Raw genomic sequence first — 16315 nt, 5'->3', positions numbered from 1 at the left:
GGCAATTTTATTTCTGTCAAAAATTAAATCAGTGGAAAATATGCTAGATAAAGACAGTAACATACATCAACCCTGAAAACGTCTGCACTCCTTTTTTTCGACCAGTCAGTTATAATAAAAAGTACTTCTACGAGAGACTGTTTTTTTTCTGGTTCTTTTAGTTTTGATTTTAAATCGTGTGTAAAACAACAGAGCTACACTTTGAATTATTAACCAGCTAGAATGCTTTTTGCATATACACAGTACTTTTCAGAAGTCTGTTAATGTTATATCATATCTTGTTTGTTTATATCCATAACCACCGTTTAATAAAAAATATGAATAGTGAGACTAATGAAACATTTTTTTAAACCAAAATTTGTTGGGCCTAAAGAGGGATCTCAAATATTGCATGAATTTTTTTTTGATCTTTGCTGTAGCTGATAAGAGGTAAACAGACATTTTAAGTTGTACCTAATAACTAATATTTTTTGTTTCAAACATCTTTTTCAAAGCATGAATAGATTTGGGATAATTTGAATCCAAAGTTTTTTTAATTAATAATCAATTTCTGTCGAATCTATTACACTTATGAAAAACGATTGTAACAAAAATTTGTATGTTTTTGTAACAAACATTTTTCTCATTTAAATTGAGTTTGTGTCTAATACATGGTATTGAATGTCTCCGTTTGGAACAACTTTTTGGAGCTATATTACTGTTAAGTTTCATTCAAATCGACTCATTAGTTTTTGCGTGAAAGCGTAACAAACAAACAAATAAACATCCTTACTTTCACATTTATAATATAAATAGGGAAGGTGATAGGGCTTATACTCAATATACAGCGACCCATTCTGGATTCTGATTGTTGGATGATTCAAAATATACAAACTTCTCACGTTTCGTTTTTCTTTCTAGGTCACCATAAATGTCGAGAAGACTGGCCATCAATTGATTATGAACGAGCTTTCACATTATTTTTGGATATAATTTTATTAATATTACCTTTATTGTTTTTATCAGTCACATATTCATTGATTGTAATCACATTATGGAAAGGCTTTCAAAATGAACAACCACAAATTAACTCAAAACAACAAACAAACAAGAATACTTCAACAAACAGTGAACAACAAAGTAAGTAAGAAAGATATAATAAAAAATTATATGCTTTGTATGAAATAAAATAATATATATTAAAAAAACTTTTAGAAATTTCCTTCTCTGAAAAATATGCTTTCAAATATAAGGGATGCTTGGGAAATTTATAAATTCAGTCAATTCTCGAAAACTCGAATTTTACCAGGAAAAATATAAAATCAAGCTATCGAGGTCCAAAATAATCAATTTGCAATCATAGAAATTATAACGGCTGATGAATTAATTGGCTTTAATAATTTTCGATTAAGTCGATATAGTTAAATTGAATTTTGTTACGAAATCTATACCTAGCGGAATCAATAATTAACGGAAATTTTGGAAGCACCAAGAGTATCAATTTTAGTATTGTTAGCTTCAACGATATTTAAGGAGAATTTAGATCCCTAAAATGATTTCAAGTATTTCACTGGAATCACAGGTTGGGGTATAAATGAAACACAAACATTGAAACCATTTACCAATTCATTAAATGGTTCAAAATTTATTTTTTTAGAGCAGAATAATTTCGTTTCGAATGTTTACAAGTACAAGGTGGCCGACACTTACGTGTTCTTAATCCGATACGCTGGTGGTATCAACAAAATCAAGAGCCATTATATTTTATGGATATGCCATCTAATTGGTACATTTTTCGTTTAATTTTTTTGCGGGATGCGCAGAGATTTTAGATTATAAAATATCAATTTTTGTTTTGAGCGATCGTATTTCATCTACTTATAGGTTTTTTGTGTGTGACGGAGAATGAATGCAATAGTAGATTTAGGAGTTGTTAATGTGTGAATCCTCGTGGCTAACTTTCCACTCAATATTGTCATCAAGCGACCCGAATTATAATCAGTGGCGGATTTAGAGATTTGCCGCCCGTAGGCTATTCAATTTTTGCCGCCTCTAAATTTTGATATCTTAGTTCACAATCATATCAATTATCTATCAATATCATTCAGCCAGACACTCTTGCTGAGTGGTCATGTCGTTTGTTTTGGCGTTACAACACAAATACGACTACGCAATTGCATGCCTTAGGCGCGAAGCGCGTAGGTATGCTCGACTCTTGCCTAAAAATCTAAATCCGATGTTTTCTCACATTAAACCGTGTCTAACAAATACGATGTACATGTATATTATTTAAAAAGCAACTTATCAAAAAGAAAAATAATCGCTGAGCTCATAAAAATTATTTGTATTTTCTAAAAAAGTTGGCTTTGTGAAAAAGTTAACAAATGTAAACATTCAATTTAAATAATTCGTGTACGACATAAGCGCTTAAGGCATGATCATTTGGATTTTCCAAACTTTTTCTTACTACAAATAAAATAATTAACTGATAAAATGTATCCATTTTCTAATCCGCAAATTGTCTAACTTCATATTTAGTAGAGGGAATTTTTTTATTGTCATGTTGCAATCGTTCAAATATCAGTTATTCGATTGATTTAAACAAAAAGACTATACTTATTCTGAATCTCTATAAGATATCGAACTAGTTTTTTATTTAATAAAAATTAGTCAGTATTTTTTACGCATAAAGAAATAACTTTCTGGAATAGAATTTGACAATTTGCAAACTTGCTGCAGCAATCATGATTAGACCATCGATATTGTATCAAGATTGAATTGTGTAAGGAGATCTCATAATTATTAGGTACACGGAGAAAAAATTATAGTAATTATCAGTGAAGAAAATATGTAAAAATAACTAAATTTCGACTATAATATGGAATCGCTATTGCGATATTCTAAAAATTCATGATCATTACATTATAATCAAAAGCGTTTAGCAATTGTTTATGCAGAGATTTTGAGATATTTATTATTTAGCACTGTATATAGGACTATATTTCGGTTTTTGTTGAATATTTTAATTCCTCTATAATTTTTGAAATTCGTATTTTGTGTGTGTATTATAATTTTTTCTAAATTTTGTCAATCGAAATAAAAAATTTATGAACTAAATTTGCCGCCCTAGGCTCCAGCCTACTCAGCCTGCTGGTAAATCCGCCACTGATTATAATTGTACATATATGTAAAGTTTGTTGCTGAAAATTTCACGAAGAAATTTAGATCACTTAGAGGTCCATTCTTGAGGAATACTCATGCTCATTATAGTTAATTAGGCATTATCATTGATGATATTTTGAACCGCGAAAATACGAATGACTAGAATTAACCATAATTCCATATATTTTGTATAAAATTCTGGTAATTGTGAAAATCACAATTATAATGACGTTATTATTATTTCTACATCTTTCTCAAAAGTATTGAGGCAGAAATGTAGTGTTAAATAAATAAAAAAATATCTTTAGCATCAGAACCAAATATAACGGCTGATGAAATCTTCTGAAAATATTGGAAACCTAAGACAATAATATTTGATAGTTCGAAATCGATTTTATTATTTAGAGTTTTTAGTACTCTAGCGATTACATTAGCCGTTATAACGCTCTTGGAACCATTTTTATTTTACATAACTTAATTTATTGTTTTTTTTTTTATTAATAGAATCGAAATCGTAATAAATTAATTTTTAAGATAAGTAAAATTCCATGAATTTGCTTTGTTGTCTTTACTGAGCTAGTTAAATATGTTCTCGATCTCGTTAGTACATGACTACATCTACTGCCGGAAAAATTTTCTGGTTCTCTTGTACGATCAATATCTTCCGACGTTTGAAAGAAGTTATACTTCAGTGCCCTTTGAAACACAATATCCTAAATTTTGAAAGGAGGTCTAATTTCTCTCGTATATCAATTGCAATTATTGAGTTGATTAATTTAATTACTTATATAAAATAGACATTAAGTGAAAACTATTTTTAGGATTATTAGGATTAGTTTGGAAAATAATACACAGGTGAGCAGGTTCTATCAAACTTATTTTAAATCGTGACTATTTGCCCACCTCTCCCATACTTAAAAACATTTTCCCAAAAAAAAAAACTTTATTTTTTAAAGTAGTTTTACAAATAACAATAAAAAAATTTTTTCACATTTCTCTAAAAATATATTAATAAATCCTTATAAACATAAAAAATTATGACAATTCATAATGACGTCACATATTTTTGTGTCTGCTCTGCTTGTGGTCATGCTATTTATTTTAATAAATAATTCTGAAAATTAATAAAAGAAAATTAATTAAGCATAAAATTTTATTCCTATTTTGATTTGTATGATGTTATATTCACGAACATGGCACACTCCTTGCTTGGGTTTGCTATAGGTGGGTATTATCGAATAAAATCAAGGTTTCAAAGATATTTTCGATAAATGAAGTAAAGTTTTGTTTACCAAGAATACTGCAGGTCATAGATACTATAAGAATGTTTCTGATTGGTTAAAAGTGTCAATTCTGCTTTTTGATCACTTCCAGATTCGATTATAAGCCCGTTAAGCTTGCTATATACTAAAATATAATATATCCGTAGCTTTGATCGCCGGTAGCTCGAAAACTACTCGTTAAAAATTTTTGTGGCCGTGAAAGCTTTTGATCAGAATGATCCTAAAAAATTTTTGGGTGGATTAGAAACAGTTTCACAGAAAGCCATTTTACTATCTAATATTGTGGGATCTTTTCTCACTTTTATATTTTTTCTTTGTGGGCATCCAATAAACCTATGAAAAACATATCGGAGATTTTTTTTTTTTAAATATTATACTGCGTGTTTCACTGCTATGGTCATATACGCAGTGTCAGCAGGTAATATATAGTCAAAAAGTTTGTATGATAACAGGGACATTACATTTAACATTTTTTATGTAATGTCCCTCTTTAAACGCGTAGACTACTGGTGTAACTTTTCTGACCTTAGGTTTTTATACGGTACATTCCAGATGTCATTGTCCACAGCGCAATGGAATTTTTCTTTTAAGGTAAATGAACCTAGGCCTTGATTCAATATTTCAAACCGACCTGTAATTTATACTACAAAATTTTGTAATATATTTATAAAAACATAATCAAATAATAAAAACAATAAATATATGTATGGTATATCAAAATGATAAAATTTTGTCGCTCCAAGGTTGATTAAATTAATTAAATAGTCTATACAGGGTGTCGTTTTTAAGTTGACATATGCTTGAAACACGGTAAATAAATTCAATCGAGGAAAATGCATCTAACAAAAAATGTGAGTTTCAAAGGTACACATCTTATACTGGCATTGAATTGTATCTAAGTTTTCAGGTTCAATGAATATCTCACTCTGATTCACAAACATTAGATGAACGATTTGGTTTTTTTCTTAAACCAATTTATAGTTTAGACAATAATTGATAGAGAAATCTAGCTTTTTGTGCATTTGTTCATTCAATTTGAACAAAATGATCTTTATAGAAAAACAAAGCACTTTTATTAGATTGATTAGAATTTTTTTTCGAAAACACTTCTTTTTGTGCAAAGAATAAGAACTTTCTTCCAAAAATTTGCAGTTCAATTAAAAAAAAAAAGTTGAAAAGGCCTTTTTCGATGCTGAAAATAATGAAAAAAAATTTTGAAACTAAAATTCTAAATAATTTTTTATCATCCCTTAAAACAATCTTGAAAAATAATTGCAATTTCTTTTACTCAGTGTTGCTTTTTCAAATGAGCATGATAGATAGGGTCATACCTTTGCTATCGGTCTGCAAAAACGTAGCAGAAAATTTGTCGAACTCAATGATAACTTGATAACATTAATAATTATTTAACCATTCAGCATAAGTGAACTATGAATGTATTGAAAAACAAAAATACTTAAGTATGGCATGTTCTAGATGGTAGGCAAGCTCATCGGTTAAGTATTTTTGTCGGGCAAGTAGCTATAGCGTCTCGCTATGTTCCTCGTTGTATTTTTTTTGACCAGTAACTTAAATATGACGTTCTCATGCTCATTTGAAAATGTGGTATGTTCGAAAAAAGTCATAGGTCGACTTATAAAAACTTATAGGCCGACACATGGCTTCAAAAAATGTGTTGTTTATTCCTCATATAAAGTACGTTTCGTCGGAACTTTCTTGTAAATTTATAAAAAAAATTTTACACATGTAGCGAGTAGTTTTTTTTTTTTTTGTCAGAAAATTCTGCCAGTAATATTTTTTTATCAAATTTGTCTAAAAATTAGATATACGTTATTGGTAGAAATTTTTCATAGTAAGGAAGCCCAAGACGGGATTTGTATAGTAACTCGAGTGTCATATTAAGATATGGGATTGTTCTTTTTACCTTCCTTAGTACCTCCACCTAGTATTATCCCTAAATATGGAAGGATCCGCGAAGGGTAGACGGTCAGATTAGTAAAAACAAAATTGCGATAGGTGAATTAACTCGAGAGCGTCAGATTAATATAAAGCGGGTTAATTACATGCTCAACAATGTAAATTTCAATAATATGAACAAATTTTGATCACGCTCGAGTTACTACGGGTAACAAACTTTGCAAGCTTCCCTTTTCTTTGCGTCTCGCTTAAATCGTCAGATTATTGGAATGTACATTTTGTAGCATGTAACTAACCCACCATATCTTAATCTGACGCGCTCGAGTTAATTCAAATCTGATCGTCTGCTTTATTCCCCCCTTATTTAGGGCTGATATTTGATGGAGGTACTAACGAAGGTCCAAAGAACCCTCCATATCTTAATCTGACGCGCTCGAGTTACTACCAAAATCCCCTCTTGTGCTCCCCTACTACTACAACGTTTTTGATTTAGGTAAAGTTTTAAGGAAAAAATCTGCGAAACAATTTTTTTTGGATCTGTGATGTTATATTAAATTTCATTTTAATAGAATGTAAATACCTCTGATGGTCCTACATAAACATGAAATTATGCACGAGTTCAAGTAATTCCACTCAAAACATTATTTTTCGGTATGCTATGTTAATTTGTGTGCAGTTATCTAGAACATATTGTATTTTATTTACAACTATGGAACGGGTGTTCTGTTGATTTAATTACTGTTTTAATTAATACTACATGATTGAATAGGAATAAATTATTCTTAATGACACTATAAATTATAATAATTATTATTATTTGATCCCAGGCACTAAACCTAGTAATAAAATAATAAATCTGAAATAATAATGTAAAATAATTTGTAATTTTGTGAATGTTTATTACGATAATTGTTCCTTTTGTGCCCTAGTATATACATTCAAGGTACTACACCGAGCCAAAAAGATAAAAAAACTAATTGCTTGTTTTAATTACAGGAAATTAATTCCATTTTTTTAAGTATCTATTTTGTAAAGAAATTTCGTGCTTACATAAATCAAATTAATAAAAAAAAATTTTTTCTTATTAAAAATAACGGCTCCCACACCAATATTACGGACTATAGGACTGGAGGATGACATTTGAAATTTAAAAGTGAGAGTGGCCTCAATATTTAAATCGACGTACGATACCTCAAAAGAATAATCACATTAGGTCAAGAGTTATTAAGGTCGAATATTTTGAAATGAATACACTGCATGTAGAGATTTATATTCGAAAATTCACATCAAAATGATAAAATTTTGTCGCTCCAAGGTTGATTTAACTAATTAAATAGTCATTTACCTAATATGTATTTATTGTTATTTATGGAAAATTATTGCTTTGAAAATGTAGATTGAAAAAAAAAACATATAGTAGGGGAAGGCGTGATATCTAGACCCAAAATTTACATTTGTGTGTTATTAAAGCAATGCATTAAAATGGAAATTGTTTCTATTTATAGCACTGTTATGCCACAAAATTATGTATTTTTAGATCATTTAAATATTAATTATCTATATAAACGTCTGAACCATGGTACGATAGCACAATGTACCATGGTTCACCCATAATGTAGTGGACTCTTTTCCACCCATTGTACATGGATACTTTCTCCTCAAAATGTAATTGTTAAAGTTCACTTTAGGGAACAGCGACGCTACTTTGACACTGCAGCAACACCTGCATGCTGCTGCTGTATGTGGATTAATGAAACTTGTTTTTCCACTTATATTTCGTTTTCCTATACTTTTTAACCAATAAAACAGAATAATATAATTGTAAAATTAAGAGCATACATATCACAATTATGTGTCAATCCAATGTATCAAGGTACATCACATGTCAATTATCATCTTGTCAATAGAGAATCATGTGAATCAAAATTTTGTACGTATTCGATAGAAAATTTTATTTTTAGATCATCCGAAACAAAACCACATTGACAGTCTTCAGATTTTTTTATGGCAAATTCTGAATGCATTTTCCTCCTATTAGACTCAATTCAGGAATGTCTGAACACGTTTTGCATAGTGTACTTCTTTTCCCTTTTCACGTTCTAATTCTCGTTTTTAATTATCGAATTCTACGTGCAACTGGAAGTTTTGAAACGGAACTTCTACTTTGAAACAGAAAATCAATACAAAAAAAAAATATTTTCACTAAAAAATTTAAAACTTGATGGTCAATTAAGGTTCAAATTAGTTTAAACACAATTGAAAATTCGATCTAAGATATTTAAACATAAACTAATATTCGGATGTAAGATATTTAAACTAAATTCAAATTAAATCCAGAAAATCTTATTTTTGTAGTGAAAACATTACCTTTGTAAAACTTGTACACATTCGATTGAAATTATAAAAGTTACGCTATCGATAGATTCCAGGCATGTATCTCTCAGATATGTTGCGCAATGAGCCAATCAAATATAATTTTTTTGAAAGACTCTGTATTAATATTGGTAAAATGTAAAAAAATTAAATATCGTCTCGAATTATCTGCCATTGAAGTGTATTAAAAGACTATGTAACGGAAACTGACGAGTATAAGACATGTAACGGATCAAAGTGATATCTTTCAAATCGAAAGGAATAAAGATTTATATTTCCACGACCATTGTGATAAGTATATTGTATAATTTAAAAAAAAGTAAAACGAAAATAACTTTTCTGGCTATTTACTGAACTATTTTATTGAAAATATTCCACGCGGTATTTTAAACTTAGCTTTTGAAATTTTTTTTAAAGTTCTTTATACTTCTGATCTATTTTTTCAACGATATGCCACACAAGGAACACAAAAAAATAAATTTATCACCATCAGTTATATAAACAAATGCTACCTTTATTTTCCATTCATTCAAATGTTACTGTAATTAGTCTTCTTGAGTAACTTAAAGATGGTAGAATAATAAGAGACAGGCGATTAGATGAACGTGACCAAATTACGTACATTTCGTTTTAGTAGTACCTACGCTGTAATACCCAGGTGACATTAAAAATTTTACCTTATTTATAAATATTAAGAATTTTAATTTATTATGTGTATTTTTATAATTGATAACATTTTTCGCTTGAAAACAAAATAATTTCAATTATTTTTACATAGTCAAGTAATTGATTTATTAAACCCTGTCATATACAGGATGTTTACTTAAGTTAACTACATATGGAAAACTTTTTTATAATATGGTTGACGAAAAAACGGTATTCTTTGTAAAAATTTCTCCTTCGAAAATATTAACATTCAGCTATTCACTTTTGTCATCGAATGTACAGGGTGACCACAAGATTTCGATGTTAATGGACGTTTTGAAATGTAGACCATTTTGAACTGATAATAAGGGAAAGCGTTCAAGAAATCACTCCCGAGATATGTAGGAGTGTATTTAAAAAATTTTGTAAAATAACAATTACATGTATGGAATACAAAGGTGAATATGTTGAGGCAAAAATGAACTGAAATAACTTTTTATTAATGAATTGTTAACACTGGGTATGTTTTGACCACTTCAATTTTAAATTAAATTATGAAAATCTAACTTATAAAACATGTTGCCAAAATTCACCAGTCATCGTAATTAAAATGTTTATTTGCTAATTGGAAACATTTATATAACAAAATAATTAATACAGAACATTTGTTATTTTTTATTACGTTACAATTTTTATTGTTGACGTAAGTAAAAACTGTTATCTTAGTTCGAATTTTCCTCAACGTATTCACCTTCGTGTTCCATACATGTTGGTAATTGTTCTTTTACAAAATTCTTTAAATACACTCTTATATATCTCGAAAGTGATTTCTTGAACCGTTTGTCTTATCATGTGGTCTAAATTGTCTACATTTCTAAACGACCATTAACATTCCTGTCGAAACCTTTACTATTTGTGCCTACCCTGTACATTCGATGTTAAGAGTGAATAGCTGAATGTTCATATTTGCGAAAGCAGAGATTTTTATCAAGAATAACTTTTTTTTCGTAAATATTATAATAAAACAAGTGAAAACAAACAATTGACTGAGTTAATTGTTGAAATACCATGCATAGACAGTGTTGATGACTCCATCACATTACACATACATTGATGTCACACATAAGTACTGATATTCCCATAATTACATACTATGCAATTTACGCCTAATTTGCGCCCTCACAGGTAAACAGTGATATTTACGAAAAAATGTTTGTTGACAAAAGTTGATAATTTTTTTATAAGGAATATTTTTTATATTTAAACTTTTGTTCTATCGCTAACGGTTTACAAGATGGGCCCTACGGACCCAAGACCTAATTGACCTATGTTGCTCATTTACGAACTTGACCTCACTTTTTACGTCCTAAGCACGCCATAAAAATTTCAGCTTGATATCCCTTTTCGTGTTTGAGTAATCGTGATGACAGACGGACAGACGACAGACGACAGACGACAGACGACAGACGACAGACGACAGACAGACAGACAGACAGACAGACAGACAACAGGAAATGGACTAATAAGGTGATTTTAAGTCATACTAATTTTAATTCAAAGTTTAAAATGCTTTTAACAAAGTTTTGGTATATGAGTTCATAAAATCTCCTAACTAGTTCATTTCCGTTTGTGCGTCACGCGCGAAAAGACATCATGTTACAATAACGTGCTCAAGACGTAAAAAGTGAGTTTGAGCAATGAGAAAAATAGGTCAATTGGATTTTGGGTCTGTAGAACCCCTGTTGTAAGCCATTACAAATAAAACATAAGTAAAATAAACATTTTTTCAAATAATACATTGTTTGTATGTGAGGGCGGAAATTATGTACAAACTTTGTTGTTCATTTCCTCTAAATTTTTTATTCATAAAGGTTATAGTAAAGGGTTTTGTACGGAATAGCATATAGGGTTAAATTTATGTCATATTGAGTAAGTTGCAAGGCTTTGCTGGCACATTTTCTTAGACACTTTATATAAATGTGAATAATTATATTTGTTACAGCTTTCAACTTTTTCCCTCAGAACGTGCATTTACTGGTATCATCCATTATGGTCTGGTCTAAATTTTGTATTTTTTCACATTTGATCCGGTTTAATCACAATTTCGACCATATTTTGTTAATGAAAATTATAAAAATAATAATGAAAACTCGATGTTCTTTTCGTATATTCTTCTAATTTATAAATACTCTCTGTCACAAGATTTCACGCTATTTCTGTTTTTCATTATCAATACTTTACTACACACATGGCATAAAATTAAAATATTGTATAAATTTTGGTAAAACATTCTTTATCTTCTGTTTCTGTGAAGCGAGTCAAATTTTTATAGATGTTATATTTAGGTACTTCTGTATTGTGTGCACATAGTATACATGTAAATGATCTGTATGTATTTTTGTATAAATAAACTGGAACTTCTGGTACAAAGGGGTCGTTAATCTAAAAAAAAAATTTTTTTTTGTTGAAATGAAAAATTTATTGAAACAATTTAAAACCAGATTATCTTTAGACATGAGGGTATAAACCATGAATTTATATTCAAGTGGTAATTGAATATTACTTTTTTTGTCTTCTTAAATGGATTTACAATGAGAATGAAGGAAGAAATACCATAGTTACATGCAGAATTTTTGCCGAAAAAATAAGATATTATTTAAAATAAATCAGGAAAATTTCTGGTTGTAATTTATAGGTCTGTTATCCTCTGGTTTTAAAATCAAGAGTATATTGGGCATACAAGCTTTTACTGTACTGAAGAGTGAAAATAATTTTTCCCACTGAATCACTCCCATAGGGCTATTGATAAAAGGTGTATGTCCTCAATTTAAAATATCTACGATGGTTTTGAGCGCCCCAAGTTTTTACACATAGTTGTGTATGATTGAATTATTTTCTGCTGTTTAGAACAGTAAAAGCTTGTTCCTTAAAAAGTATTTTTTATTTAAATTTTTAATTCAAAACTAAAAAACATGTGTACACTAGATTGATACCAAACCACCGTTTTATAGCCTCTACCCTCTCTTGATATACACAGTTTTCAATTTTCTTATATGTAAAATAGTCATAATTCATTGATCAAATCAGAATAGTTGGCCATGATTTGTTTGGCAATTACTATTTTAAATTTTTACAGAATTCTTAAATTTATGGTTCAAAATTATGATTATAGATGAAGCAATCTATAAATTATAAGTAAATTAAAGATTTCTGTAAAAATTTTTGCAAATTATGGGAAGATAACTTTCGTCGTTTGTGCATTAAAAAATTCACTTTTTGTGATGTATTATGTTAGGCAATTGAAAATTATTATCCCGTCAAAAGTACCAAATGGACCTAAAATGGTAACTCAGGAGTTTTTGGGGTTGTTGAACACGAATTCGATGTTAAAAACATTTCTCGGAGTACCTGGAAGCCTGGACATTCTGAATTTAAACGCGAAACTTCAAACAAATTCAAAAAATTTTATTTTATAAAAAGCTTGTAATAGTCATGGAAATAATGATGTGTGTGGCCTCGGTTATTGTTATAGTCATAAAACGTAAAAATATCAAAAATTTTGAAAAAATTCATTTTCTGATCAATATTTATTAGGCTGGTTATATGTACAAATAATTGAAGTTTTTGTATACGTTGTATCATTTTGAATTCGAAGTACAGTAGTTAAATGAAGAAGCTTTCGAATGCAAATATAGAATTTCGTGCAAAATAATTTTTGCACCCCGTGTAGGTACGTTTCTTAAATTCTTAAAAACTTATAATAAAGATTTTCGCAATATTCCGACCCCTGAAACAAAACTTTGGAGAGTAATGAACATTTTTGGCTACGAATTCAAAAACTGTAGGCTTTCAAATGAGTTGTAGATTTTGATTTTACCTGGAGATCCACCTGTTGGAAATTTCAAAAATATTCTGCTTTAAAAGAGGCTTTTTTATTTTGATAGCATGTATATTTGATGCCAATATTGAGATATATAATCAAGGTTAGGCCATCAGTGAGTACAGAGCACTCACTTCGTACTTGATTCTACATAGTAGGCACTTTAGCCGTGCTGAGGACATTGATACTTATATATTCTATTTCTAGATATTGCAATGATTCAATGAATAAATTAAATATTTTTTTAAATCAGCATGAATTGTTATCCAGCCTATAACACAAATCTAGTAAACATATATAAATTAAAAAATGTACGATTCTCGCATACCTAAACAGAATAAATTAATTTTGTTTCGAACTTACGTCATAGGTTTTAGTTAGTCATAATCTACTACCATGATTCATATATATGTTCACTTCAAATTATTGGCCTTATTTTGAAGCTTTATAGTTTCCAAACTGTAAAGGTTACTATAAGAATTAAAACCAATCGAAAGAAATTATTTAACAGTTCTGTTATTGCCATGGAAAGATGTCTTAATTGTAAAAATGGCTATTAATAAATAGAAATAGTTCTGTGTGTTTCAGTTTAAAAAAATTGTCGCCAAACAAGTCACCGAAATCAAGTTACAGGTGCGATTAGAGAAAGCTCCATGCGAACAAATAGTTGAAATTATCAATATTCTCATACTGCAATACAATGAGCTTTTTTTGTTCATTATTCACCATTTTCCATTCGTTTCACAGATTACTACTCGGTGAATCCGAAAGAGCACTGTAATGAAACAATTAAAATTACGCTCTAGTGATTGGTTATTGGTACAAACAGGTGGGAAAATGCTAATGGATAATTATTTGTTCTGTATAAAGTAAATAAAAGTCCTACCATTTTCTATAAGCAAGTTATGAAGAATTTTTACTAGTTTTTGACAACAGTCTGTTGTTTTTACAAGATGGTTGCTCGCAAAAATATAAATGCAAAAGAACTTCCTTCGTCTACTGCCTTCTACTTACGAAATAACTAAAGTATAGTATCGCGAGAAAATTCGATGTCGGAATTTCAACGGAAACCCTCATTTTGATCAACTTCAAGTCTTGACTATTTTGCCATAACGTATTTCACTCGTAGAAGATCAGATTTCGCAACTTATATAAAATTGGATTGTCATACGTGCTTTAGTTGCCCCCTTTTCAATATTTTATCATGTCGACAGAAATTAAGAAGTTTTTTAAAATTTTAGTGAACATCAAATGGTAACATGTTTCCTTTAATATGTTTCAGATAATGGCTACGTCGAAGTATTTCTAAACTCTCGTGGTAGTACTCGTTCATCAATATCCCGTCATTCATTACCACTTAGACCATCGTCACATCAACCAACACCATTAGCCGAAACAAAACTTGATACAAACAAAGCAAGCAGTTTCGACGATAATATTATATATCTATCAAACATTCGTGATCGTTTTGCAACAAGTCGTAATGTGCGTTTAAATCAGTTACGGCAAAATTGGTCACAAGAGAGTGCCACTAGTAGTTCTGGCTGTAGTTCATCATTTACAACAAAAAGTTCATCATTTAGTAATAAAAGCCATCATCATCACTCATCAAAAAAACGAAATAAATCACATTCTTGTGGTGTAACCGGAAGTGGAACTGGTTGCAGTGGTCTACGTCGTTCTAATGTTGAAAAAAATTTACATAATAAAAAACGTATTATACAAATGTTATTTGTTGTAATTTTAGAATTTTTTATATGTTGGACACCATTGTATGTTATCAATACCATTGCGTTATTCAATCCAAGAGCAATATATATTGGTTTAGGTTATACGGCAATTAGTTTCTTCCAATTATTAGCATATTCATCGAGTTGCTGTAATCCAATCACATACTGTTTTATGAATTGTGGTTTTCGAAAAAGTTTTTTAAATTTATTTGGTTGTATGAAAAAAGTGAAAAAACGTCGACAAAATCAGATGGTCACAACACCAGATCGAGACCGTTTTGTTAATACTACAATGGGTGTTGGAGCTGGTATAACTAGTGAAATTGATTCAACGGCTGTGGTCAAGTGGACACATCATACTCAAAATCAGTCAAATTTAATTGTAGGCCAAACTTCATCGCATAATACATCGAATCGATAAAAATTTATACTGATTCAAGAAATTAATGTTTTGTATACGGACACACTTACAATTAAGGAAAATAAGGAAATCTAATGAGAAACGGAGAAACCAAACATTTTCCGTTCTCCATGTGTCATATCATGTTAATGTATTACTTTTTTTTCCGAACAATATAAGATTATTCGAAAAGAATAAATCAAATGAATATCCAATTGTTGTTTCATCAAGGTCAAAGAGTTACCTGATATATCACTGAGACATCTGCTACAAATGACTAAATCTGTTTTTTTTTTCGTAAATTCGTAATGCCTTCGAGTGTTGTTGAAAAGAACGCTTTTGGGAAGCTGTTTAAGTACGACTGGGACATACCGAGTATATTAGAAAAATGGTTATTATGCAAGGGCCTAACAGGTATCGGTCCCCTTCGGATTTGCAGGCCTCGAACCAGGAACTTTGCTTAATTTATGTCAATTTGTTTAAATTTTTACCGAATATGGTCTTAAATAAAAAAAAAATGTACACGAACATCGGTTGTTTTTAATTTCTACGGTGGACGCCCATTTAAATGTGTATTGGCCATAAAATTTTCCGAAAAATTCGAAAAACGATATTTACCTTTATTTTATTTACTATTGGATACTCTATATAAACGATTTGAGAAAATTTCTAAAAATTAAATGAAAATGTAAATTTAGTGACGAAAAAACGTAATTTTAAAAAAAATATGTACATCACATCGTTTCGTATTTGAGTCTAATCCGATAAATCTATAACGACTATAAATTTTTCGATAGTTTACCAACTCTCGGCCATAAATTTTTCGATAATTCTTTAACGACGTTCGAATAATTTACCATCTCTCTCTTAAGCGCAAAAATAAATCTTTAACAAACAGTAAGAAATAAAGAAAACATGTGTTCTTGAGAACTCAGAACACATGTTT

The 16315-nt window shown here is 29.7% G+C and overlaps 1 protein-coding gene across 1 annotated transcript in view; it reads left to right on the top strand.

Moving 5' to 3' along the window:
• LOC123292722 (cholecystokinin receptor-like) overlaps positions 1-15390 on the top strand; it is a 122671-nt gene extending 107281 nt beyond the window's left edge. The window contains exons 3-4 of the mRNA XM_044873436.1: positions 901-1123; positions 14907-15390. Coding sequence (XP_044729371.1) covers positions 901-1123; positions 14907-15390 — 707 coding nt within the window. The remainder of the gene's footprint in view (positions 1-900; positions 1124-14906) is intronic.
• Positions 15391-16315: the final 925 nt, after the last annotated feature.

Source organism: Chrysoperla carnea, chromosome 2 (genome assembly GCF_905475395.1).
Source record: "Chrysoperla carnea chromosome 2, inChrCarn1.1, whole genome shotgun sequence".
NCBI classification, from domain to species: Eukaryota; Metazoa; Arthropoda; class Insecta; order Neuroptera; family Chrysopidae; genus Chrysoperla; species Chrysoperla carnea.
The sequence above is the reverse complement of the archived record's forward strand: the minus strand, read 5'-3'. Positions and strand labels throughout refer to the sequence as shown.